The sequence below is a fragment of the Rhea americana genome, unplaced genomic scaffold (genome assembly GCF_003343005.1).
Source record: "Rhea americana isolate MKP2758 unplaced genomic scaffold, rheAme1 scaffold_311, whole genome shotgun sequence".
NCBI classification, from domain to species: domain Eukaryota; kingdom Metazoa; phylum Chordata; class Aves; order Rheiformes; family Rheidae; genus Rhea; species Rhea americana.
In genome coordinates, this window is record NW_028186437.1 from 281217 (window position 1) to 308023 (window position 26807).

The 26807-nt window shown below is 39.7% G+C and overlaps 1 protein-coding gene across 3 annotated transcripts in view; it reads right to left on the reverse strand.

Annotated features, from left to right (window-relative positions):
• Positions 1-16362: 16362 nt before the first annotated feature.
• Positions 16363-26807, reverse strand: part of BANP (BTG3 associated nuclear protein) — a 166458-nt gene continuing 156013 nt past the window's right edge. The window contains exons 12-14 of one of the 3 annotated variants that reach the window (XR_014896494.1): positions 23012-23155; positions 18120-18516; positions 16363-16424 (exon numbers count right to left, since the gene is read on the reverse strand). Coding sequence is in view for 1 of the 3 variants with exons in the window: in XM_085310139.1 (XP_085166265.1) it covers positions 18445-18516; positions 23012-23155 (216 nt within the window). In the remaining 2 variants the exon portion in view is untranslated. Of the gene's footprint in view, positions 16425-16822; positions 16998-17745; positions 18517-23011; positions 23156-26807 lie in introns of those variants that run through there. The other 2 variants (XR_014896495.1, XM_085310139.1) reach the window with 2 other exon arrangements.

The window sequence follows — 26807 nt, forward strand, 5'->3', positions numbered from 1 at the left end:
TGATGCATCAGTGGAGCTCTGGCAGGTGCCCTTAAAAAAACAAAGTGCATGTTTGTGGGCATTCAACACKTTCTTTGAGAGACACTTTCCTCAGCCCACCATTTGGGTTGAGTTCAGCACCAGAGGTGTTGCAGTGGAAAATACAACATTTTTTTTTGTTGGTGTATCCAGAAGGGTTCCAAAATCTACAGAGCTGATGCCTACGTCTGGGAAAAATCTGCAGAGAAGGCATGACAGAAGACTCCAACTGCCTTTGGAAAGAGCTGGAGTTGCTGGGCTGAAGCTAAATTCCATGCACTGGAAATAAAAGAAAGATAGCAGGCAGAGAAGAATTTGGCAGGATATATCCAGCTGCCACAACAGACAAGGAGAGATTCAAGGATTTGCTGGAATGATGACGCACAAAAGACACTGTCCTACTTCAGCTGCTCAAATCAGCAGCCTGAGAGCACTGTAGAACAAAAAGCTGTCCCAGTGAACAAAGGATGCTAACTTTGATTACATGCAGGAACTGAAGAGGCAAGGCTTTGGTCCTTAGACGCTGCAATATGCCCCCAGAGAGGGTATTGGCCCAATCTGTCACCAGAATGGGCAGACACAAGATCTGTACCATGTGTACTTGGGTGCTTGTTGGACTAGTTGCCAGTATACTCAACAAGGGTGGAAGTTTGACCACAGTTGGTAGTTACATGTTTAAAAAGAGAAGTCTTTATTTTAGGGAGCCAAGAGTTATCTGATGTCCATCATAAACCATGAACAGGACCATCACTACTGCCAGAACATTGCTGACAAGCCACTCCTTGAGAAGCCAGTTCTGTTTCAGCTATAAATACMTGATGTGCAAAGCAGATAACACTGTTTAGTGGCTGCAGAGATACACTCTCCAATTTTTTGCTCTGGTTATGCCAGTAACAGCCTTGCATATTACTACTGGCAGCAGCAGCAGCAGCGCTACCAAGCCTCATGCTCAGAGGTCTGGCATTTCAAGAGGACTGCTTCCATTTCCCTCTACTCCTGGTAGGAGCCTAGAGCTACACCTTGCCCCAGCCATGAGAACCTGCCCATCACCTAGAACCCTACGTTAGCAAAAAAAGCCCTACAATGGTTTGGGAACTCTAGAACACTTGTCAAAATGACTGGTTAGGCCTCGTAGCCCAAATATGTACAAAACAAAACAAACCAGTCTGCATATATTCTTGGAAAAAAAAATCACCATTTGCAAATGCCAGAACTATCACAGAAGATGACATCTCACAAGCAGGTCCTGCAAATGGACCAGGCTAGCATATTCCTAATACACCTTTAATCTCAAGAGATCTTTTGGTGTTTGATATGATTCTGTTTAAAGGCATTAAGATAACAGAGAGAAATGTTTTATACAAGCCTGAATGAACAACAACATGAAAGAAGTAGCTCCAGGTTATCACATATTGCAAAAACACAACTTTAGTCAAACAAGAGGACAAAAATAGGAGGGCTAAGAAAAACTATTGAACAGAACAACATAGGCCTTTTTCATGAAGAAAACAGTGCATGATCTGGATTACTAAATTCCTTTCCATGATGCAACTCACTAGAAAACATGGCAGCTAACCTGATCAAGTTGATTTTCGCTAGATATGGCATCTGAAATAATACCCATTGTTGATGGGCTTAACTATCTTAGAGTAAAATAAGAATTTTGAGTTTCATGAATGGTTTCTATTATCACCAGTACAATGGGTTGGTGGTAAATGCCAAAACAATAAAGAACCTACTAAAGAAAGCTATAGAGTCGGAATCTCATATGAATGTTTGTACTTTGTTATTATTCTTGCTATATTTGGCTAGCAAAGGAGAATGTGACCAGGGACACCTTCCAAGGGCTCTTTCAAGAAGCAGTTGGACTTAGTTGCTGTTTGGTGCAGCCTTACGTTACAACAAGGCAGAATGAAGCCGTGGATGAAACAGGTCACTCTTAAAAGTTGGAGCCCTAAGTTGCTACCTAACAGCTCAGCTCCTGGTTATGCTGGAGCCTTTTAAAGACAGAAATGATCATCCCTGAGAATTCCCCAGTGGGGAGAGAAGCCTTGGAAGATTTGCTAAACACAGCCTTGGTTATGCTCACAGGTTTCTGCAAGAAAAAAAAAATTCTGCATAGACACAAATAATCACAAGAATATCCTAAAGAGGCATATTTTCCATCACCTACAAAGGGAGATATTTTTGGAGAGATGTCTGATGGCAAAGGTATTTCTGTGCTTGATGCATCAGTGGAGCTCTGGCAGGTGCCCTTAAAAAAACAAAGTGCATGTTTGTGGGCATTCAACACTTTCTTTGAGAGACACTTTCCTCAGCCTGCCACTTGGGTTGAGTTCAGCACCAGAGGTGTTGCAGTGGAAAATACAACAGCCCATCTGTGTGTTGGAGGGCTAGGCAGTCACATGGTTGACATGAAAACCTGCATATTGGGCTCCTACATCCCTATCTGGGAAGTCCCAGATAAAATTACAGATGCATGTCCTATGCAGACTGTGCACAGCAATCCCAGAACCCCAAGGATACAGCAAACCTGCAGGCTCATGCCATGCATTGAGATGCAGCATGCTCAAGTCCAGCGCACTCAGAACCAGCTAGACTTGCTGCACTCACGCTAGCCTTCTGGCAGGACCATGTGTCTCACAGGACACGCTCCACACACACATGTGGCTCTCCATTCCCTGGGACTTCCAGGTATGAGGCAGTCTGGTCTGAAAGTCTACTTTGATCAGGCTATCAGCTGTCCAGAAATTCCAAGACACAGGGAGAGTGGGGATATGCAAAGTTGCCTTTACTCCACGTCAAACCCATGCCATGAAAGCTGCAGGGACACTGCCGTCCAGGGAGAAAGTTAACGATTTTGAGTCTGTGGTCTGGGGCCGCACAGCCTCCCAAAGTTGCTGGGTTTTTTATTTTTGTTTTTAATTAGGATTCAGGAAACTGAAGCTGTAGTCAAGAAAGTTTTACTTAAACAGTGAGTTTGATCTCTTCTGGATGGCATGGAGAAATTTTAGAACTCAGTCTAAAAGCCAGAAAAAGGTTTTTAAACTGCAACCTTGAGTCTGGGTTTCATTAACGTGTGCCAGCTCCAAGCTAATTATGCTGAATGTAAAATAAAAAGATGARTAATACTGCTTATGTATTATGACCAAGGCTAATGAACTGGTGACAAGTGAAACTGTTGCGTGAATTATTGTTAGGATCACTAGCATCACCAGTGACTACAAATGTGGAACAAGATTCAGTTATGCTACTTGTTCCACAAGGAAGAAAAGATAGTCCAAGCCTCAGAGAGTCTGTGCTTGAGAACATGAGATAGAAGTCTGATAAAGTCAGGGAATCTAGGGTAAGCCATTACCTTTGGACAGCTAATAGGAATTGGCCTTAGCATGCCAGCAACTTAAATAGTCAAGTTTTTCACAGTAAGCACATTAACAGAAGCACTATAGGAAATGATTAAAGGGCAAGAAGTAAACGTCATTTGCACATGAAACATTGTTCCGATCAAGCACAGGGGGAACACAGGGGAAGCAATCAATCTTAAATGAGAAGCAAAGAATAAGATGAGGACAGGCCAAGAAGGGCCACAAAAGTGCAGGATTYGATGTGATAGGAAAGGAAAAGCCAAACAAGAGGGAGCTTTCTAAACGGATACAGTCTGGGTGAGAGTCAGTGTTGATCAAGGCCAGAGAAAAGGATGTTGTGTTAATAAAGACAGGATCAGATAACAACTTGGCCAGGAGTTTTAGTTGTGARGATGGGAAGAAATGGTTGAATCCTTATGGCTGAAAACACTTAGCACAGGAACAGGAAAACAAAAAGATGCCTGTTGGCCAGAAATGCAAGGCAAATCTCTATCCACCACCTGAGTTGTATCAGCTGAGACAAGTTCTCCCAGAAGACTTACTTTCCCMCTCCCACATTGTACAGCTTCCTCTTTCAACTACTCTTCCCTTCCCAGTTTTGTGTTAYCATTTGGATGTCTATCTTTTCTTACGCAAGGACTTGACCAAGGAAAACAGTGAGCTTGTAAATCCGCCTGCTTCAATGTGGCTTTTTGATGTCTGGAGTGCAGAGACATGCTGCTGAAATTTATGGTTTCCAAAGAGGAGTGAGAGAGGGAGAAATTTATGTTAGGAAAATGTGACTGTCATCTTAGTTTATCTCCCAGTATTGTAATGGAAAACAGGCATTTTACAAACACATACACACAAAGCCCAGCATGAAACTGTTTTGAACTCAAGTGCATTAACCAAGCACCATTCCATAAAGACTGGTAATAATCATAGTAGTAATGCAATAAATCACGCACCATCTGTAGCACCACCATCTACCTAATGGGGAAGAAAATACTCTAGTGGGAATCAAGACAGCATCATCTCTTTCCTCTTCCATCTGCTTTAGTCTGTCTGTATCAATGAAAAGACTTCGGATCCTTGACTGACCACAAAAAATCCTCAATCTTTACAGAAGCTGTTGTACATTACGCAGGCAGCAAAATAAAATGTACTGCTACACTAGATTTACTGAGGAGACTTCAAAGCCTTAAAGTGACAGCTCCAGGAAAGCCCACCCTAAACACATGGATTACCTGAAAATGTTCAGCTCATTACACTGCAGCAGGCAAAAAACTCAAGCAACCCAAACAATTAGCTGGAAGGAGTTAATCCATTAAAATATAAATGTCCTAATTTGTATATTAAAGAACACAGACACATATGCATTCCTGCTAAATGAGTGTGCTTCTCAGTTCTTGGCACTTCATTTGGAGTTTGAATTTACGGCAGGAAATAATATAGATTTTGCTTTGTCTTTCTTCAGACAACCACAGTTTATTTCTTGAGACTATTTGCAAGGAAACTTGAAAGTTGCGTTAAGTTAAAGAGTACCTATTTGATATGGTACCGAATAATTTGAATTTAAAGCTACCTCGATTTCTGAAGTTTACACCAAGCCATTTCAAAGTATTTAAACGATTTGCAAGCGTTTAGACAGGAAGCTTTTCTATACTCACCCTGAAGGAAGTGGTGGCATTATTGATATATGTCCTGCACTACATTAAATGTGGCTGTGGAGTTATTTATGTGCTTTTCCTGACTTCTTTTGACACAGGAGTTGATTGCAGTGCTGTATGATTACGTCTGCATCTCTGAATCTTTCTTTCTCAGCTGGAAGGTCTCAAGTTCCAAGCTGGGATTCCCTCTCCACCCCCTTCTCATGCACTTAACCCTCCTTCTGCTGGAAGTGTCTGGTAAACATCCTCAAAAACTGTTAGGTAGAAAGACTGCAGAGACAGAGGAAATGGGAAGGCTGCATTTTAAAAGGGAAAAAAGGCGTTTTCTTGGATGCTCCCTGCTTATTAACTCTGTGCTACAAGAAAGCTCTTTCTAATTACCGTCTTTTTAACTATGGACCTTTAGAAACTGATCCCAAAGGATTAGGGATTTGAAGATTTTTTTTTAATTGCTTGTCTTGAATTCTTTTTCTTGTGATCTTTATCACGCTCTCCTCCCTCGGTTCCCAGACCACCTACGGATAGCAGCACTGTTCACGAGTAAGACTTTCGCTGTCGGCTACGAGCAAGCATCTGTGTACAAGAACCTATCACGTTGCTGTTGCCCTGGTTGTATCCCAGGAAAATTCACTCCTAGCCCAGCGCAACCTCCACACATTGGGAACTGTGAAGCAGATGAGAGGGAGTGTACTCCTCCCTCCAAGGACGCTTATGGGGGATGAAACAGCTGCCACTATCACCCGAATACCGAGCCAAAGGCTCCCTGTGAGACAGTCCCACGGTCTCCCACAACGGGCAAGCCTGCCACTGTCTGTTCTCCACAGCTTATTCAGGATTGTACAGATACAACAGAAGGAGTAGAAGCAGCACCCTGCAACAGAGCTTAGGTGGCTTTGAAAGGTTTTGAGCAAACGCAGCGTGCCTAGGTGAGCAAAGTCATTACAGCAAAACGTGTACATGCTATAGCTTCTGTTTACTCACCAGAAATAGCACCTCTGACACATCACAGACTCCATTGCCATTGTGTATTTCTCTGGACAAAGTAAAGGATATGAACAGAGTGAGAATGGAAACTAAAAAGCTATACCCTGCCCATGGTGATACATGGGCTGCTCGGTAACCTACACCTAGCTGCCACGGAAAGGAAGCCAGCAGACATTGCTGGAGCCAGCTTATTCGGTCACTTTGGGCTGTACCGAAGTAGCAGGATCTACTGTCACCTCCAGGCTATGAACTACTCTGGAATTTCACCATAGCTATTTCAGGTGATATATGCCCTGTGTCTTCTAGACACATGAAAACCCTGGTATGCAACTACTAAGATAAGGAAGACTGACCACCCTGGATTGAATAAATACTAACTTACTATGCAACATAACATTGCCTTCCCATCCTTCCTCATAACATCTAAGCAAGTAACAGCTGATGGTGTTAGTCATCAGCATGAATCACTGTCTATATTTGGTATTTCCATGTAGGTATCTATGTTTTCAGCACTGCTTCTAAGCAAAGGGATTTCAAATAACCAAGGTGAAGAAACATCTTTGAGCAGCAGGACAAACTCCTCTGCCAAACTGTTTTGTGAGGAGATTTCAGCTCTGCCTGCTGAGGCTCCTGAAGGTTGAAAGTGATTGTGGTAGCATAGAAAACCACCTGAATAGGTAGAAAAATGATTAACCTGAGTATGCTAAAGACCAAGTCCAGCCCCTCTGTTCAGACTGTCCTGCAAGTGGTTCAGAAATTCTCGAAAGATGAAGCTTCCAAGCCATAAACCTCAAAGAAATAAAAGCTCAACTTCAGTCTGCTGAATGACAGTCCGTGCTTGGCTGGCTGGCTAGGTGCCTTATGCACACCTCCTAGTCCAAATGGTAGGAGCAATTTMCTGTCTCATTTTAGAAGTTCAAATCCAATTACAGCCATGGAGTACAATATTCAGCCAGAACTCCTATTTGGAATAGCGATCCAAAAGAGGCAGCAAGCAACATCATTCTAGTTGGAATCTGCGCCTTTTTTCCTAGGGAATTGTCTGGGTTAGTGTCAAAGGTATTTCCCAGCATCAAAAAACCTGAGGCAAATCAAGGCCTTTTCAATTAGCTAGTCTATTCCCAGTCAGTGCAGTTCTTTGCTCCATGTGTTTGCTCAGCTACCCACAGCCTACACTTCTCCCTTGCTAGGAAGGATGCACATTCACCACATTTTGTAACGGAACCTTCAGTGGTTTGAGATACCATCTTTTACTATGTTTTTGGAGGCAAGGGGTGGTTAAATCTATGATTAACCTTTCCAAAACAAGGACCTTCAATTTGGAAATGAGCAGTAGCATCACAATYACTATTTACTCACCAGAGGACCACTCAGCACGCAAACCATTCCACACCCAACAACAAAGTGCTATGCTAGCACATATGCGCAGACAGAAATTGTACTGCATGTATTAGAGAGCTGTTGCTTGTATTTTTTCTCTGTCCRAGTCAATGCAGCAAGCTGTTTGTGTGAAAGACAAAGTTCATCTGGCCTATACTTTAAGTACATTGACAAACTTTACTTAGGAATTTACTTTTAGTATTTTTTTTGAGAGATTTTTAGCATCCAGAACAAAAGTATTGGACTAGTGATGGATTTTGTGTTTCTGGCAGCCCTTGTGCCACTCTCATTTTCACATAGCCACAATCTGAAAGTAGGAAAASTACTCAAGACACAGAAGACAAGATTTTCATTACAGCTGAAACTAGAGAATGGGACAGGGAAAAGTCCCCAAAACTAGAGAAACAGTCACATAAGACCTACATGAGAACATTTCTCATGGAGGAACATAAGAATGAGCCTTCAAGCAGGCTAGTGAAGGCCACGAAAAATGTTTCAAGCTAGAATTAGATACTTTCATCAGYTAAGGACTACATGGCATGACAGCAGCAGGGGTTAATGCTTTCATTATGAGGGTTTGGTCTGCTCAAGTTACTTGGCACTGGACAAGGACAGAAGAGGAAACTGCTCACCATTTGTTGACCACTTGCTGTGTCACCTCTGAGCTGCACGAGTCTCAAGGTTCAGGCTTTCTGCTGGTTACCTGAAAGGGTCAATAGSAGCTTCTGTTGTCACAGGACATTACTTCCCCACTCACATGAGCTTTGTGATGCAGCATGATGGGCCACAAGGAAAGGCTGAGGGTTGCAGAACCTGTGCTAGTGCTTGGAAGGTCCTACATAAAGAAACTGTCCGGTGTACACCTTGTATATCTTACTCTTGAGTTTAATTTTAAACTAATCATCAGATTTAGAGTCTGAAAGGAAACTGTTTCAAGAACAGATACAGCCCCAGTTTTTCCTGAGTGCATGGGATAATCCAGTTCCTAAGAGTGCCTGAATGTCTTCTCACTACAAGGTCCTGCTACTGCAGGACTGCAGGAAACCAGGACATTGGCAAATCTCTCGATCTTTTACACCTTTTATTTGTACATTTTAATTTTATGGTTTTTGAATCAGGGATATTTCATACATTACTGGGCAGTGTTTTATGGCATGTGCTGTGTAGGGAGCGAACAGAGGTAATGTTCCCAGGAGGTTTTGGACTCCAGGGAAAGGATTCAGTGAACAATATGGTCCTTACCATGTCAACATATTTGTGTTAAGACTGCTCAAACTGCAGACTATAGGAAGCAGTGACATCCCTTGTGCTGCTATCACAGAGCATTATGCTGCTGCAGATCTGTTAATACTCCCATCACCTTCACCTCTGCATGCCACTGTAGCCTGTGGCTCTGTTTGGTTATAGCCTGTTTTCTCAGTTGCACGCAGTCATGATCAGAAGATAACTAAGGATGGATAATCCACCTCTCTTGGCAATTTTTTCCAGTCATTAATCTTTTTTTTCACTCATCATCAAACATATGCATCTAATTTCCCACTTGAATTTGACTAGCTTGTGGTTCTTGCAATTCCCTCCCTGCCCAAATTAAAGAGCTCTTTATTAGCCAGTGTTTCCTTCCCAAGAGGAATTTAAAGGAACGCTCTAATCAATGTGCTTTTCAATCTCACTTTCTATTTACCCCAAGTTTGTGCATTGATCAAAGTAGCAAAGATTGAGAGGGGCTCAGAGCCAAAAGCCTACAGCCCTGAGGGAGTTTAAATCCAAACACACACTTCTGTCAGGTACATTCCTATAAAGTACAAAGAATTTGCAGGGTGCAGTTAGATAAACAGTTTCTTTGGCTTATAAACCCCCATATTCCTCCACTTGTTCCCATCTCTGCTCCTGCAATCCATTACCCTTTGTGTACAGCAACTCTTGAAAGGTCATGCTGTAAATTAGATCAGTGAAATTACCCAGGTTAATATAAAATAAAAGTAAAATCACAAGGCACACAGATKCCTCCTTAAAATACTCAAACACTTACTATTTATGAAGTTTTATCAGTCCAAAGCGAGTCACATTTGCTGAAAGAAAGGAATTAGCATAGAAAAGTGTGTCAATCTGTGCAAAGACACTCACAGTTGTCGAAATTTTATATGGGTAAATATTTTTACAAAAAATGATTTTCTGACAGAAAAGATTAATACCTTGCAAATTTTCCAGTTTTTATAAAAACATAAAAAGAAAAAAAAATGATTTTCACAAATATTAAAAATGGAGCAGTCTGCTTTTTTGCCACAGAAGAATATCTCTATGAAAATGTGTGAGAAAGTCAGAAAGTAATGTGAGCAACATGACGGAGGTGGAAAGCCTGGAGATTTTTTTGCTGGCTCTCTCTGCAACGCTGAGACAGAAAGTGCTAGAGAAGCTCCACGTTTCATTGTAATGGTCATTTTAACAGAACTCAGCAGGACTTCGGGCAGAACCCAGAACAGACATAATCTCCCCCAGACACTTACAAACTATTTAGCAGCAGAGCACGATATAAACATGACAAGGCTTATAAAAACTACAAAAATGTAAAAACAAAAAAGCCCTGCAGCCCTTCCTCTGCCCTCCGCCCTGTCCCTGCCTACCTCCACAGCTGCTCTTCCTTGAATAAAAGTAGGACCTTTCTGTCAATACTGCATTKCAAAAAATGGAGAACTTCTCAAAACGAACAACCTCTTCTCAAAACGAACAGACTCAGCACGTTTAGCTGCAGAAAGGAAACCTGAATGAATGAAAACGGAGGAGGGGATTTAAAGCAAATGAACAAACAATTTGTTTCTCAGCTATTCCTGGATTCCTCCCACCTCCTCTTTTAAGAACATTTGGGGCTTTTTGTTTTTCTTCTGGTTCTGTTGAAGAGAACAGGGAGTCCATTAGAGCAGGGGGATTAAGAGAGTTGAAGTAGGACTGAGTAATAAAATAGCTGTTAAATAACAGYGCTTATGCAAGGCAGACGGCCCCAGCCAGAGCGCAGCAACGCAGAAGTGCTGAGACGGAAGAGGAGCCGTGCTAGCCGTACTGCTGTCCAAAGAGCACATCCTTCGTGTCTCTGACTAAATCACACCACTGATTATTAGGCAAGGGTCACTCTGGGAGGCTTAGGGCACTGGGGAGAAGGAAGCAGGCATTTTGGGGAGGAAAAGCATTAAATGACAAGTTTTAGGTACTAACTAGAAGTTGGCAGAATTCTCTGGGTAAAAGTTACACTCTCACTTTATCACCTACTTGTGTTTTAACGTGGGTGCTTGGAAAGGAAGGTTTAATTTTAATCCCATGTGGGAACAGCAGGGGAAAATCTAAAAGCTGGTTATTACATTGTAAATGTTGACAATAAATAGCAGACACACAAGAATTGCTATAGTTGGAAATCATAACTGTTAAATAAGCCAAGTAAGCAAGCTACTTCTCTATGCACAAGGTAATGTCTACAGCCGTGTTTTTCTGTTAAATGCAATTCAGCACCCAGCAGCCTAGGGGGTTATAATTTGTTATTTTTTAATTAAAGGTGACTGGCCAAATTTCTCTCCTAAGATCAATGCAACAAAACCGATCTACGTTTTCCATAGGATTAAAAGTACATGCTGTGGAAATGGAAGAGGGAAAATATATTGAAAAGAGGCAAAATAGGGGAAGAGGTGACTTTTGGCTAGAATTTGAATTTGAAGTAGTAAGAGGGGAACTACTCTCATGCAGCCTCGAGCAGCAAGATATCCACACGTACATACATCAAGCAAGCTGAAATGCACTTTTCAACTAGTCAAAAAGGTGCTGGCCAGCTCCCAAGTTTTCTCTGCTTTCCCCAGAAAGCCAATGTTAAATTTTATATATTGTTCATCAAATAAAAATGCAATTATTTTATACATATATATATATATATATATACACACACACACACACACACACATACATTACACACACAAGATTTATTCTTCCCTGTGGTAATCAGAGAGCAGTAAAACCCCTTTGATTTTAATTTACTGGCTTCAGTTCTCAGATGCTGAGGTGATGCACTCAACAGCTTGGCAAGCAAGCCCCAGCACATCTTGAAAACAGAAATCCCTAAGATTCCTTAAGAAAAGCAGAGAATCAGTACGGAAAATAAAGATTTTATTTTATTATTTCCAAATTAAATACCATAAATATTCAGACTGTGGCACACAAAAGGACAGTGAACAGTCTGTCCTTACAGCTTGCCTCACAGTGCAGGATGGAAAAATGTCAGGCTAAATTCTGCTTTTCAGGCTTTAGTTGATCTGTTTTCACAACCAGATTAAGTTTTCTTTAAATGGAATGAAAAATACGAAATAAAATATTTACTGAAAGATATATAATGTACATTAACTCACGTTGAAGCCAGGCTGTTGGGCAGACATGAGGCTGGACAGTCTACTCAAACACTCACAAGCAGATTTACCTGAGAGACTGGAAAAAGCATAGAGTTTTTCCCAGTCTAATGACTAATTATCTAGAATGATGAACAAAATCCTAAAATATAATTTTATGACCAAAATATAAAATTTTATTAAACATTGGAAGGCAATTTTTCCTTTGCCAAATGTAAATTTTTAATAGGAAATAAATATGAGAAAGTTTCAAAATTAGAAGTCCCTTTAGTTAATAAAAAGGCAAAAAAAAAAACTAAAACAAAGGAGACATTTGTTCTTGAATTACACTTCCATGTAAAGTTGTAGATGAGGAAAAAAGTAGGTTTTCATCTACTCCCACCCAATTTATCATGCTGAAGAATAAGACTTTATTACAAATCCCATGGCACCTTTTGAAAGAACAAGGGTGTTAACCCCTTGCCCCGGCCAAACTATGTGTGGGCAATTGCGTTCCATCCCTTCCGTTCTCTCTAATTTTAGTGCACTGTAAAATTCCTCACATTTCCATCAACTCTTGCCTGCACTTGCTGCAGGGTTAAKTATTTGTACTTTTGTAGGGTATAAAACAACCTCTAAATATGTCAAACTTTGTTTAGCAGAGAAATTAGCTACATCAGTTTGTACCAGCAAATTAAAAAAAAGCAAGTTTACCCCAAACCCTGCTCTAATTGAATTACTTTYTTATTCTCAAGTTCATTCCAGGAAATGAAGTTTGACTGTCAACTATTCATCCAAATCAGCAGAGCTCATAAAAGTGGTTTGGGATCTCACTGGATGGTAGGAACATTCTTATTTCTGATAACGGGAAAGAGGTTTTGGTCAGTTATAGTTATGTAAGTCCTGAAAATCTGGAGCCATAGTTAGGAATTGAGAAGGAGTACTGATTGCCAAAAGAGGTTTGTGCAAAGTGAGATTCAACAGAAAAAAAAATAGATATTAGTTTCTTCATTTTCTAACTTGAAACTCCCTAGAAATTCTGTGAAACTAATAATAAAGTACACAGCCACAAGAGCATACTTACACGCGTGCCAGGCTCTCTGTGATGGAGACAAGTAAGAATTCAAGCAGCATTTTTGCCAGTTTTCCTCACTTTTTAGGTAAACTATCAATATTGAAATGCCTAAAACTATGCCTGATGAAGACATTCCACTTATTTGTGTCACAGAAGGGTGGCGATTTTTATAGTATTGTTTTGCAAGACAAAAGATGTAAAACTTACGAGGATCAAAAGCACAAAAAAGAAAAAACAAAAAGGAAACAACCCATATCCTTCACTTATTATTATTTTTTTTTTTAAGACCAATTGCCAGTTGTACAAGCCATCAAATCATAACATCTTGGCAGACTGGTATTTTTAAGTACATAGAGCTCTCCTTTTCCATTGCTTTCAATGGGAATAATGGGCTTTTGGGTCTCAAGTAGCATTTAGGGACTGCAGCCCCTGGAGATGAAGATAAATTTCATTTCTGCCCTAGGATTTTCAATTCCCATCACAGCCCTTAAAAAGGTTTTTATGTTGTTTTATCCTGACAACAATTCTTCTGAGATAAGCAAGTGGAACAACATTTGCAGGAGATTACATGCACTTCAACATGGCTACATGCACCTTCTCTCCAGCTTCTCAAGTGCAGAGCTCAGTCAAAACCACGTGCCCACCTGGGCTCCATATGTTTGACCAGAAGTTGCAGAGACCCAGGCATACATCTCAGATCCAAACATACCAGTGGAATCTTACACTGGGGATTTAACTTTATTTGATCTCTAAATTACCATGCGTGCTTGGTAATGAAGTGACGAGCATTCAGTTGAGGAAAATACTTTTCCTGAGCTCCCAGATGGTGTAGGAAGGATTGTAGCTTGCTCATTTTAGATGTCAATAAGGTCAAAATGGCTTTCCAGTTTTATAAAGAGTTAGCTTTTAAGTATAAATTTTCAAATTTGACTATCTAATGGCTGGATTGTGAAGCAGAAAAAACGTGGTCCATTTCTTTGCGAATACTGGTTACTTACCCTCTAAGAAACATGTTAAAAGGCGCAGAAGTAGATCCCATCTAAGTGTTCTGACACTGATGTTCTGACACAGTGAGGCACCGCACTGTATGGGATGAGAGTCCCTGCCCCCCAGCAAAGGTCTCTTACTGGTTTCACGAGGGACAAAGTTGGTCTCTTACACTGTTGCTTTGCAATGAAGGCAGGGGAAGCTCAGTGGTGTGCAGCTGACTCTGTACACCTTTGCACAAGAAGGACTTTTCACTGCATAGTTCATTAGGACTCGCAATACATAAGCTGGTCTGCTGCTGCTGGTGCACATCTTATCTTGCTAATTCTGCTTCCTTGAAGGTGTATTATTTCTGTTGAAAGAAGCTTATGCCTTACCTCATTTGGATGACCTCATTGCCGCCTATTTCCAGTTCAAATCTCAAAGTAACATGTTGGTAAAACACACTGTCTGGCAAGATTATAATGCGTGCATGAAGATCTTTCTTGCCAAAGTTTTTTCTTTTTGCATTTTCCAGTTTGTTGTATGAGATGTTTGTTGTCTCTCCAAACGATGAATTGACCTCACTGCAGGTTGGTTTTGGTTGTACTGCTTTGATGTAGATGCCACCATAATACTGTCAGACATTGGCAATGGTCAGCTGATCAGATCACTCCGATCAGGACGTCAGGGTGCCTGCTGGAAGTCCTGTACTGACTGATGAGTCTTCTGTACCATGTCCTAGTCTCACACCCACATAACACTAAGTACAACCATTTGTAAACATTAGTCTGATGAAGAACTTAATGCTGTGCTTTCTCCACATTGCCAAAGATGATGCAAATTTTCTGAATGCAGGAGACAACTGTATGCATATGTGAAATGCATGTCCACTTTATTCCAGAAAGCCTCCCTTCCCTTAGCTCTGTCGCTTTCTCATACTGCTTATCTGACCTAGCTGACATCCACTCACTAGTTCAACAGTTATCCTCCAGCAGCTGCTACTATGCTGGGGTATTTTTTGGTTGTTTTTTGTTTTCTTTTTTTTTTTTATGAATATGCTGCAAGTCTCCTGTCTTTCTTTCCTCCTGCTGGTAAGAAACTTATCATAGTTTGTTGCTGTAGCATGAAGAGACATGAAAAGAGAAATCATTGAGTGTTTATCCACTACTTGCTCATTTCTCTTGCACTAGGTTAACACAAGTCACAACCTCATATTTTCTTACACAAAGGAAATAAAAGCTCTACAGTCATCAGCTGGAACAATAACCTACAGTATCTGATTCAGGTCATGCAGCCCTGATTTCAAAAAGACAAACTGGAGTGTTTAATAGTAGTTTGAAGACGCAGAGGGTCTGATCTGGAAGGACATTTGTCACAGGAATGCTTTGCAAACTTGACTTCTAAAGTTTGTGCTTAGTTTTTAGATCAGGACCATAGAAGCCCTTAAGAATTCAAAAGATGGAGGCTCCCTCTTTCAGATGGGCTTTAAGATGAAAAGGTCATTATAGTGGTACTGTACTGCATGTGCAGCAGTAACTACATGCTAGGAATTTTAGAACATCATCAAGATAAATGAAGTATTAGCTTGAGTACCAGCTCTCAAAAGGCTCTTCACCTCAAAGACTGCTTCTACAAACACTATTACACAAAACAAAATAAAAATTAAGAAAGCATTAGTATTCTGCAGCTCACAAGATGATTTAGAAACAAAATGGGCAATTGATCCTAGTCGAACCTTACAAGAAATGTCCCCCTGAAGACTCTTGGACATGTGTTCTCAATTTCTGTTTCTTAAACAAAAGCAGCATAGAAGTAGGATGTTATAGGGTTTACTGAGGGTAAAAAAGCCTTATTGTTATTAAAAAGGCAGAGGTTGTAAATAAAAGGATATATATTGAGAATTCAATTCCAGCTGACTTGCTTAAACAGTTGAACAGTAAGCATGGACAAAACTACGTGAATCAATACTAACCTACCTGCATAGAGAGCCAGGCAAAGCCCCCAGTGCCCCTGCAAGATTTTCATTCCTTTTGTTGCCTTAGAATATTCTTACATTGATATGTTACTGTTACGATAATCTCTATATGAACATACTCTTCACACTTGCACAGAATCTCACAGACTCTTCACAGTTACAAGCATTTCCTGRAAGGGAATTCATTAGTTAGAAGGGAATTCATGAGTTAGTCTTGTCAGGAATAACTTATTTGTACATAACAGGGCCTGTGGTGTCTAGAAAGCACATAAAACATTCTTAAAGAGAAGTTATTTCCTCCCTGGACAAGGACATAAATCCTCCAAAGACATAGAATCTACAGAAAGAAAAGAAAAAAAAAAAAAAACCCTTACACGTGGAGGAACACATAGTCTTAGCATCTGAATACACAGGAGGGCCTTAATAAGGAGCACTCCTTACCTATTTATTTCAATTGATTTGTACTCTCTCCATTCCACACAAGTGAAGTAGATTTCATTTTCTTGAAAACTAGTGAATGCTATTTCACTGCATGGTACATGATTACACAGTCATTTTTGGCAGAAGAGACTTGAGCATGCAGCAGCCTAACGGCTAAAGGAAACCTCTCTTGAAATCAAGTTTTTTCATACGCGTCGTCATCTACTTGAGCTGAAAAATGCAAAGAAAACAGAATTCATAGTTGCACTATCACACAAAGAGACAGATATCCCTACAATTTAACTGCAAGTGTGTTCCACTTGAAAGCAGATGCTCAGGCCCTGAAAGCAAAGGTGGGCAGGAGTAAAACTTTCGGACAAAGACAGGAAAGGTGTTGTGGCCAGTATCAGTGTAGCAAGAGAGTGGCATGTAGTAGCATGCAACTTTGCCCTCCCAGCTTCCTCACTCTCATTTCCAAGCATTCATCATTACTATTGTTTATTATTAAACAACCATGCTAAAATATACAGGACTTGCTTTATTTTTAGGCTTCCATTTGGATGCCAAGCTGCTTAAACTTCATCCAATTTGGGAAATACTATTAAAAAAAGAAATGGAAGAGTAGCCAAATTCTTAGCCTGTTGCAAACATCRCATTTAACAAGTTGTGGCTCAGTTTGCATCACACTTACGCATCAACAAATAATGTAAATTCATACTTTTCTTTAGGTTAAGCGTAATACTTACCAGGGACACTTCAAGAAATTGTGTGTGTTTAGCCCTCCCTTTCAGAAAGGATGTTATCCTAAATAAATACACAAGATTTGTGGCTATGTCCCATTCATTAATACATTAAATGCATAATGAATCATATATTAACACTAACCTCACTTACTCAGTTGAAAAACAAATGCAAAACAACTCCTACCCCAATAAACTCCATGCTTTTTTATAACATGCAACATTAAGATAACCAGTCTACAGCAAACATGTATCCTTTCCACTCAAGCTTAGTAAACACAAAAAGACAGCTTTGTTTAAATCAACTGTTTCTCTTAAATTGCAGTGGAGAGAGGATTTCACCTTKCTGCTGCAGGTTGGACAGCTAGACAGGTATTACAGGTTTTGCAGCCCAGCTTTTTATGTCTGAATCCCAAACTGAGGCATTGCCACAGATGGCTGGAGGTAGGATGTTCTAGAAGGGAGAGAGCTCATAAGAATCCTTCAAATTTTTTATAAATTACTTTATAAATTCATTGTATAAAATTGAATTTGCAAATTCAAAAGCTTAGAAGGGTCTATCTCATGAGTTCCACGTTTTCATCATACTGGAATTTTGGAATTTCATCACAGATGAAATTTAGTTGATAATATGATCTAAGATTCGTATCTTCCTTATAGACTAAATCTTGCTTCTCAGTTTAACAGCAGAGCTTGCCAGATAGTAACTGTCTTCAAATACTTCAGAACTACAGAGTTACACCACAGGCCAGGCAAACTGTATTCATTCCTAAGTCAGAGAGCAACTTAGAGCTGCACTATTCATAAATACACATTTATTTTTTTCATTAGAAATGCATAATTACAGCATTTAAAAGCATTTTCCCCTAGAAAAGTATTTAAGCAACAGTACAAACAAAATTGTTAGTCTTTTGCAAATACATTTTTCATTACACTGAACAGAAAACACCAGCAAAAGGCTAATACCTGCAGTTATGGGATTTTTTTAATATTTTCCATTTTTGTTATAAATACCATAGCAAATAAAAAAGCTGTTTAAACAGTGAAAAATATTTGAGCTCTTGATTTTCTCTTTGTGGTAAAGCAAGTATTGCAAGCGGCAATACACTTCATAAGATATCTGCAGACATTCAAATGGTGTATTTCACAGAAGAAATGACAGGATGAAACATTAATTTAGTCTTACTGTTTTGATTAATTAGATTTCTTTGCCTCCTTCAGAAAGGATTTCTTCCTCTTTAAATATAGCTAAGGGCTAGCCATGTATTTTTGAAGGCTGGGTTCTGATGTATAGAGATGCAGTTCTGGTGGTGTAGTGGGTCTGACGAGGAATATGAGCGTAACAGCAAATGCATCATCAGAACTCTGATATTTACAGGAGAAGAGTATGGTGTGACCATTAGTCCAATAGGTGTTTCCATTCTCCTGTTGTTGTGTGAAGGCTACAGCACTTAACTTCCAGCTGTGGTTCACTGAGATCTCGGTTTATGCAGCTTTCCGCAATTCTTGTTTTACTGAATTTGGATTGCTCCATGCTCTATTTGCATTTCTGGTTGGATTGCTGATTGAAGGGTATCAGTGCCCTAMGAAAGGAAAAATGAAATCAGTAGAGCAATGCAAAAGTGCTTCTCACTGACGTAACCAAGGGGATGTGAACAAACTGACCACTCTAAATTCCTGTATACACCGGTGCAAAATCGGCTTGGAGGTCAGGCCTACGACAGAGCTGAAATACATTCACAAAGGCAACCAAAATGACCAAAGGCAGAGAACAGCTTCCACAGGAAGATCAACTAAGYACCCTAATACCTTCAGGCTGGAAAAGAGAAGGCCGAAGAGAGATCACGGGATCTGTAAAATCAGGAGTAGCACAGAGAGGGAAACTGAAAACTATTCAGTCTCTCTTCCTAGAAAAGGACTAGCTCTAAAACGAAACAAAAAAGAAGCTGGTTCTTGTACGCCATGCTCCTAAGCTGCGGGATGCCTCGTGGCAGCAGGCCAGAGACACCGACTGCTCACAAGGGTAGCACGAAGGAGCTGAACAGCATTATGGAGGAAAAGTCCATCAAGGGCCATCATCTACAAAGACAGCAGCAAGTCCCTACAGGACAGAACTGTTGTAGGGAGGGAAGGCAAAATTATCCATTCGCCCTGTTTTTGTACTGTTTCCCACTGGTGCAGGATGCTGATTAAACCACTTGCTGAGCTCACCCACTACAGTCCTCCTCTGCTCTGGGTAAAATAAGAATGTGTGACTTCTGGGGCATCGCTCATTTTTCTCATAGAAGAGTCTTCACGGAGGCCCCATTCTAATCACTCGCCAAGCAAAAGCAGTTCTCCATGAAAGTGTGTGAGCTTAGGCTTTAGACTAAGACTTGACTTAGTCTTAAGTCTAAGACCTAGACTTTAAAAGGAAGTCTCACTAAAGATGAAATTATCAGGTATCAGTAGTCTGATGACGCTATGAAAGGATAATCCTGCAGAAAATTGGTTTTTCTTTTTTTTAAACAAAGATGTTGGTTGGAGTAAGGAAAAGAGATTATCAAACTCCACCTTTAGAATCATGTGTGGAACAGCACTTAGGAGCAGCTGCATTTGCTTAGATCAAGTCCATCATGCTCAATAACCCCTCCCCTGACAGTGGCCAACATCACAAGCGTACATAGATCATAAGAAAAGGGCAAGCATTTAATGGTATTTTTCTATCTACTCCCACAGATTACAGAGATCGACCCTTGATGGATTTTTTTTTATCCATAAATTCATCAAATTGTTGCTTAACATGAAGCCCTGGATACAAAGTATTTCTGTAGCAACATTTCTTTTATGAAATACAGTCTTACTTGAAGCCCCGCTTTTGCTCTCCGTCTAGTATTGACGCTTGATAAACCGCAAAGAAACAAGGATGGAAATCTAACTAACTTTCCTGCCCTTAAGGTTTTATTGTAGAGTCGCAACAACTTACTTACTCAAATACAAATACTGGAAGGTTCAAAATCATAAATCTCTGTTCCTAAATTAAGGTTTTGCTGTGCAATTATTTCTACTCATTTCTCTGTTTTGTTGCCAGTAACTGGAAAGACCTACGGTATCTATTCCTATTCAACTTTATATGCAGTTTGGTATATTTTTTATATATACATTTACTGCAAATATGGAAGAATAATTCTAACAGATTGCTAAATTTAGTAGCAGCTGAATCTTAAAGTGACCAAAGGCTTTTTTTCTGCCCTTCTCACTGGAGAAAAATTTTCATCTGATATTCAGACCAGAAGCACAAGACTGCCCAAAGGGGTTAGAAGTGTACTTTAGGTTTGCAATTATGTTTTTTCCAAGGCTAACCAAATTTAACACTAGCACATGAAGTTTGAGTACAGGATAAATCCAAATATTCTTTGTCATCATCATATTTTGTATTTCTAAATTGTACACGTTGTTGTAAGTAAATATTACTATCATGACAGGAAAACAAACTAAGTAAACCTAGACCCCAAATCTTCTTTCAAAATCTGCCTTCATAAATGCATTTGCCATTTTATGTCTGCAAAGTACTATTAGTATATTAATAGATGGTGCTTAAATATGAGGTTTAGGGGCACGAGGAAATTGTTAGAATCCTAACTATTAATACTTGTTTCTAAAATTAATTTGCAAATGTACATGAATACATTGAAAAGACTAAACAGAAGCGCATATTACTGTCTGCTTCAACTGAACTCAGAGAAGGGTTTCAATTCAAACAACCTCTCTTCTGCCTTCAGCTTTGTATGTGTGACTCCAACAGCTAAGGAGACTGTTTTCAAGATAAAAGATAGGAAAAATGATGCCTTGTTTTCAGACATTAAATAAATTTGCACTCGCAGTGTTTTAAATATGTAATTTATGTAGGGCACTAGATTCAATCCTGGTAGGGAATCACAAACTCCACTTTAATAAGCTTTGATTGATAAATAGACTCAAAATTAATGAGAGCATCTCAGTCCTATGGGAAAGAACTATACGAGAACAGACATAGAGGTTGCTATAGCCTCTCTGACACAGATACACATTTAAGACTTCTCTCTTCAGGCACAAGATCTTTCTAAGGTGATATAGGACTATTCCATAATTTTAGCCAGAAAAGCCATCGGGTTATCTGTACATCTCAGAGTAATGCAAATATTAAGTTGCTTTCTCCATTTCATTTATAGACTCTTAATTTTTAGTTTGCGTAAATGGAAGAAATATTCATGGCAAACTTATTTTTAGTGTTGCCTGTTTTCCTTTTCATACTCTTCTTTTTTTACATTCCTTTTTAGCTTCTCTCCAGCTTTGTATAAATCTCTGTGGTTAACCACAATATTAAATCCTTACATGGTGCAAAGTGTCTCTGAAAAAAAAGGAACTCCTTTGGTGGCTGCCAATCGTTTTTTAGCCTATCTTTATAACTGAACTCTGTTACCTACTGCCTGTCACATCTGAAAGTCAAGACAGGAGGACAAAAGCACTAGAAGCAGAACAAAACAGGGCAAGTTAAACTGGAGAAATATTCTGAGGCCTGGAGCAAGGACAGCAGGGAAAAAACACCTTTGAGTATCTGATGCCTTATTAATTGCGCAGTACCAGCAGGTACTTGGTGCTTAAGGACATGTAACAAGTAGGGCACAATACCCCTGTACTCCTGACACTCTTACTGGCCAGCAGATGACTATGACTATGAATGAAGTACTGATTACAAATTACTATTACAAATGAATATGAATAAAGTAATGAGGGGGCTTGAGAAGACTGATGTAGAGAAAAAATCTACGGAAGAGGAAAAAAAGACAAGTAAGTGCTCACCTATACAGGAGAATTAGCATACAGAAAACCAGAACATATTTTTACAGCATGCCACAGCTTATATGCCAGGAATTTTACTCCTTTTTGGTAGGTAGCATGTGTTTTATGAAAATCAGTTCATAGCATCTAAATGGGGAGTCAGGAGGGAATAGCTCAGGCCTGGACTAACTAGGAGAGTTCAAAGCTCTCGCCTCCCTCCCAGCACAGGCTTCACACATTGAACCAAGCTGCAGACTAACTTTCCCATGGAAACAGCACTGGGCACTTCAGTTTTGTGCCCAGAAACTCTGCCTTGGATTCATATGATTTCTTATGCAATTATTTTTTTTCCCCCAAGAGACCCACTCTACAGATGTTTGCAGCCAGATTAGAATTTGGTACAAAACYGGGTATGCACCAGGCAAAAATGTGCTCTGAGATTGTCTGCTGAGGTTATCATTAAAAAATTCATTCGGCTGGCAAGCAATAACTTTTTTTTTTCACTACCGCTAGCCATCCTATAAAAAGTAAGCCCTCTACAATCTGGTTCACGCAAAAATACGGAATCATCTTCAGAAGAAAACAGTGACAACTATTCTAAGTCAGCGTTCTTGTGTTGTCCTCAGTCACGGTTTCAAGCTGATGAGAAACGTATGACTGGYCACTGGCATCAGGCAACATTCAGCTGGTCTGAATTCACTCCAGACTGAATTACTTTTAAGCTTCCACAAGTAACCTAAGAGTCTTCTACACTCAGATACATGAACATTCAAGCCAATTAAAATAAATAAATAAATAAATGAATCCTCCATCTTAACTGAGAGGATCAAGCATTCACTTACAATTGYTAATTTTGCAATTCACATGGGAAACCCAGGCTGTTGATCAAAATTACTGGAAAACCGCTGCCAGAAAGGGAATAACATTTTTAAGAGAAACCTCAGTCTGAAAAATACTTTTTGGATAGATTCCAAGCAAGATTTTCTCCCTGTCCTTTCAACATGGTTCTCATCCTTCAAGGACGCAGAAAAACAATGACAAACAAAATAACTATTCTCTGGGGGTACTGAGCAACAAGTTAGAAGCAAGAAGAGTCAAAGACCATTTATACCTTCAACAAAATGACGTTTCTTATTATAGATGATGTTTTTATCATTCAGAGGCAGATTCATAAATTCATTAGGACTGCAGTATTTGTAGATAGACGTATAGTTCCTCTGACAGACATTTCAATCAATTTAGGTATGCTCAAATGGTGTAAAAAAACCCAAAACATACTTGATTAGTTGCAGAATGGTCTGTCACAGGTGCCAGCTGCACGTATTGGACTTGGATATCACTCCCTTGGAGTGGGGATCCATCAACACCCCCTGATGCAGGCTCAGCAGACGCAACAGCTATCAACTGAGCACCCTGCAACACCTGCAGGCAAAGAAAGGGAGAAAGCATACTGTAAATAACCATACTCAGAAAAGCCTTATGAAACACCTAACTTAAAACAGATGCAAAACCAACAATGATAAATATATATATATGTATATACAAGTAAACCTGTCTATCAGTAACAGTGACTTTAAACCATGTGGGTTTCCAAGAGGTGGTGCTACACATACGGGAAAGTTTCTCACACTAGATGCTTGCTGCATTTTGCTCATGAGATCTGGATTCTTTCAACTCTTTACTGAAAGAGTTAATAAGCAACGTACCTGGAAACGTTTAACTCCCTTATGATTCCATAATACAAACCAGTTCTGTACTCTACATGTATCAGTGCTAGCAAAGGAACAAATCATCCTTGAGGCCTAGGCTAAATATGACAGTTTTAATATTTTTTTTTAACACTATAATAATATCATGTTAGGACATATAGGGTGAGACTGTTCTAATAAGTAATAACATTTAGCACACTAATTCCCCAGTCTAATTACTATGAGGGTTTTCTTTGAGCGCATCCAATTCCCTCCAGCTTCAGTGTGAGTTATACCAGTAATCCGAGAAGAAGCAAGACTTGTACACTTAAAAGGTCCGGCGGGAGACAGAACGGAGCACTGCTGCTTCTATATATATATTTGCCGTTACCTCAAAACTCACTGATGCTAAATGAAAATTTCTGTTTATTCTCCCGGGCCTCTGGAGCAGCATGTGCAGTGCTGCACGATCCAGCTGCTCCTGCACAGGCTTCTCACAAGTACCTGGGGGCAGGTGCCGCCGCAGACCTGACTCCCAGCCGGACTCGCAAGGAAAACTTAAGAAAAGCCATACAATCTGCTGGTGAGGACAAAGCAGAGCTTTGCAGCCAGTGACCACAACACTGATCCAGGGGAAGCTGGTTGAGAACTTTTTCCATTTGATTTTATGATGGCAGAAAAAGAGAGAGAAAAAAAAAAGGAAAGATTTAAAAAAAGATGTTGGCTTCACTTTTTTTGTCATTCTTGGATCCTCAGGTTCAAGCACAGGGGGTGGAAGAAAGGCCTTAGTGGAAAATCAGATTGCTTTTTGTTTAGTTTTTGCTTGTTTAGGTATGCTGCCACCTCCTTATGAGGAAATGCTGAAAGATGTTTTAAAAGATTTATGATTCTTTTAATACATTCATCAAATCGTTATGGAAAACTTATTTGGTGAATTGCTTACATCCAGAAATACCAGTTTTGAGAAGCATCTAACAGTTACTGCCGTAGTGATAAATGAAACCTTCCTAGCTGTTGAAAAAGCTAACCGATGAAGGATTCATAATTCTGTTAACGATTATTGCAAAAACAAAGTGGGTTAGACTAAGCGTGTGATAACATCAACAGCACAAAATAATGACACTGAATAATGCTTTTTACTGTTACATATATACAGACACAGAGCCAAGATACTCATTCTCACAGCCAAAGGCATTCAACTTCTAACCATTTATTATTATTGTAATGATGATGTTTCTATTGTATACAAAGCCACAGATTTAATAATTACTGCTAATTAACATTTATAATCATTGACTTTTAACACATCTTGCTAACTAGTTAGTTTACAGGTCCGTTGTGAGCTTCAAGCAACCAAAGAGCAGTTAATGCATTTATAGAAGTGCTCACTTAAAAATCTTCTTGCAATTAGGCTAATCTTAAATTAGTTCCGGAAAGCGGAAACACYGATCGGAACAAAATACACGTGTGTAAACAATGACAGCTCCTCAACCTCATTTTTTAAATTCAGCTCAAATATACGTGGTTAGCTTTAGTTTCTATATGCTGCAAATGCTCTATTTTTGAACTATAGTATTTGAACGACACCAACCAAAGGATGGCTTTCAAATGAAAGAGAGAGAACAAAGAACAAAAATAGCATTCTTACCAGAAGGTTTTCCTAACAAAGTATGATTTCTCAGCTGATGTGCAGGTGGGTGGCCATGAAGGAGTGGGTAGACCAGAATTTCTCTAGGGAGTGTGGGAGGCAAAAAGGTGACCTCTATAAATGACCTTCAGAGGTGGTGTCAGGATTTTATAAGGATCTTGGGTGTTCTGAGATACAGTCAGCAAACGGCAAAAGGATGCTACATTTTGTTTGTACAGGAGTAAGCTGAATCCTCTTTCTACAGTATTTATTCTGGAGCTATACAACACGTACATCAGAACGACTCCACAGACTGTCCTTTCGATTATCTGCGGGTCTGAAATAGGTTTCGTCTCAACAGTTATATCCAAACTACAAAGCTCAGAACTACTGGGAGTGACCRCACTAGCCCATTATTCTTGTAATCAAACTGTTTTACAACCACGAAGCTTAAAACTTGCCGCAGCACCAGCTTCTGTGTTCCCTGGAGGGCTCATACCACTGCACTCCCGCAGTGGCACGCGTCCAAACAACTCCCATTTACAGCAGGTACTCTGGAGGAGACAAAGTAACTCTTCTAACCTGTTATTTTATACTAAATACACTAAATTCACACTGGTAACCTACCTTTGCCATCCCACCTGCAAAAAAAATGGCAATATTTGCATAAAGTACTTTTTGCTATCAATTTACACTTTCTCTACTGCTTTTATGCTAAATGGTTACGTGCTTTTCAAATTGTATCTTTCTGCTGCATGAACTATTTGTAATTAAGCTTTCGTTGACAAAATCTTGGAAGCATTTTTATACGATATGATGATGTAGCTCAGCTAGTTTTCACAGAGCTAGAGCAGCTAACAAGCCAAGGTCGGCATGGCATGACAAAGCCTCACATTTATAAATTGCAGCTCATTWGGTTACAGATTCCTTGGTGCTGGGTCCTTTCCTCCAACTACCAGATTAAACCAACAGAGTGAAGCCGAAACATGCTGCAGTTACCATCCTAGCCCAGAGGCGAGCTAGGTACACGCTCTGCTCTTGGCTTCCAGTTTTACGGTTCGAAAAAACAGAGAGGTAAAATTGGAGACACAAGACCTCAAAAATGATGAATTTGCAACTAGCGTCATTTTTCCTTCTCCATCATCTCCTATTTGTGCAGACACCCAAAGGATTACAGGCTTCAGTTTTCAATAATGGAAGGTGAGCTGACAGAGCAAGACAGATTAATTTCTACTAGTATTATGCCAAAATATTTGGATTTTGTAAACCAGGAGATTGGCTCTAAATTGGATGTTACATTGACATGTTTATAGAAAGGGCTTAGAAGCTGTATCCTGAGTACTTTCTCTACCTTTTCTCTACCAATTGCCTGCTTCATTTTTATTACAGAACATTAGGCTTGGAAACCTGATCTTGCTTTTATGAACCAATGAAGAAAGCAGCCCAGCAACAGAGCTACGTAGCATGTACGGTGCAAATACAGAGCAGAAACTCTATCTAAAGAGCTTTTCACTGCTTGATTCACATACACAAATCAGCTACTGAAGACATACTGCTAAGCAGCATGTTTATTTTGGGGTATAGGGGAAAATCATTCTTGTACCAACATATTAATCACAGAAAGCAAGCATGTAAGATGGTTAGAAGCCAAAGAAGGCCATTTTTTCAAAACTAAGAACCATTTCACCTCTTCAGGTTTCCCTTTATCTATCTGTACACCACGTCCAGTTTACTTAAGGTACGTTTATGTCCCTTCAAA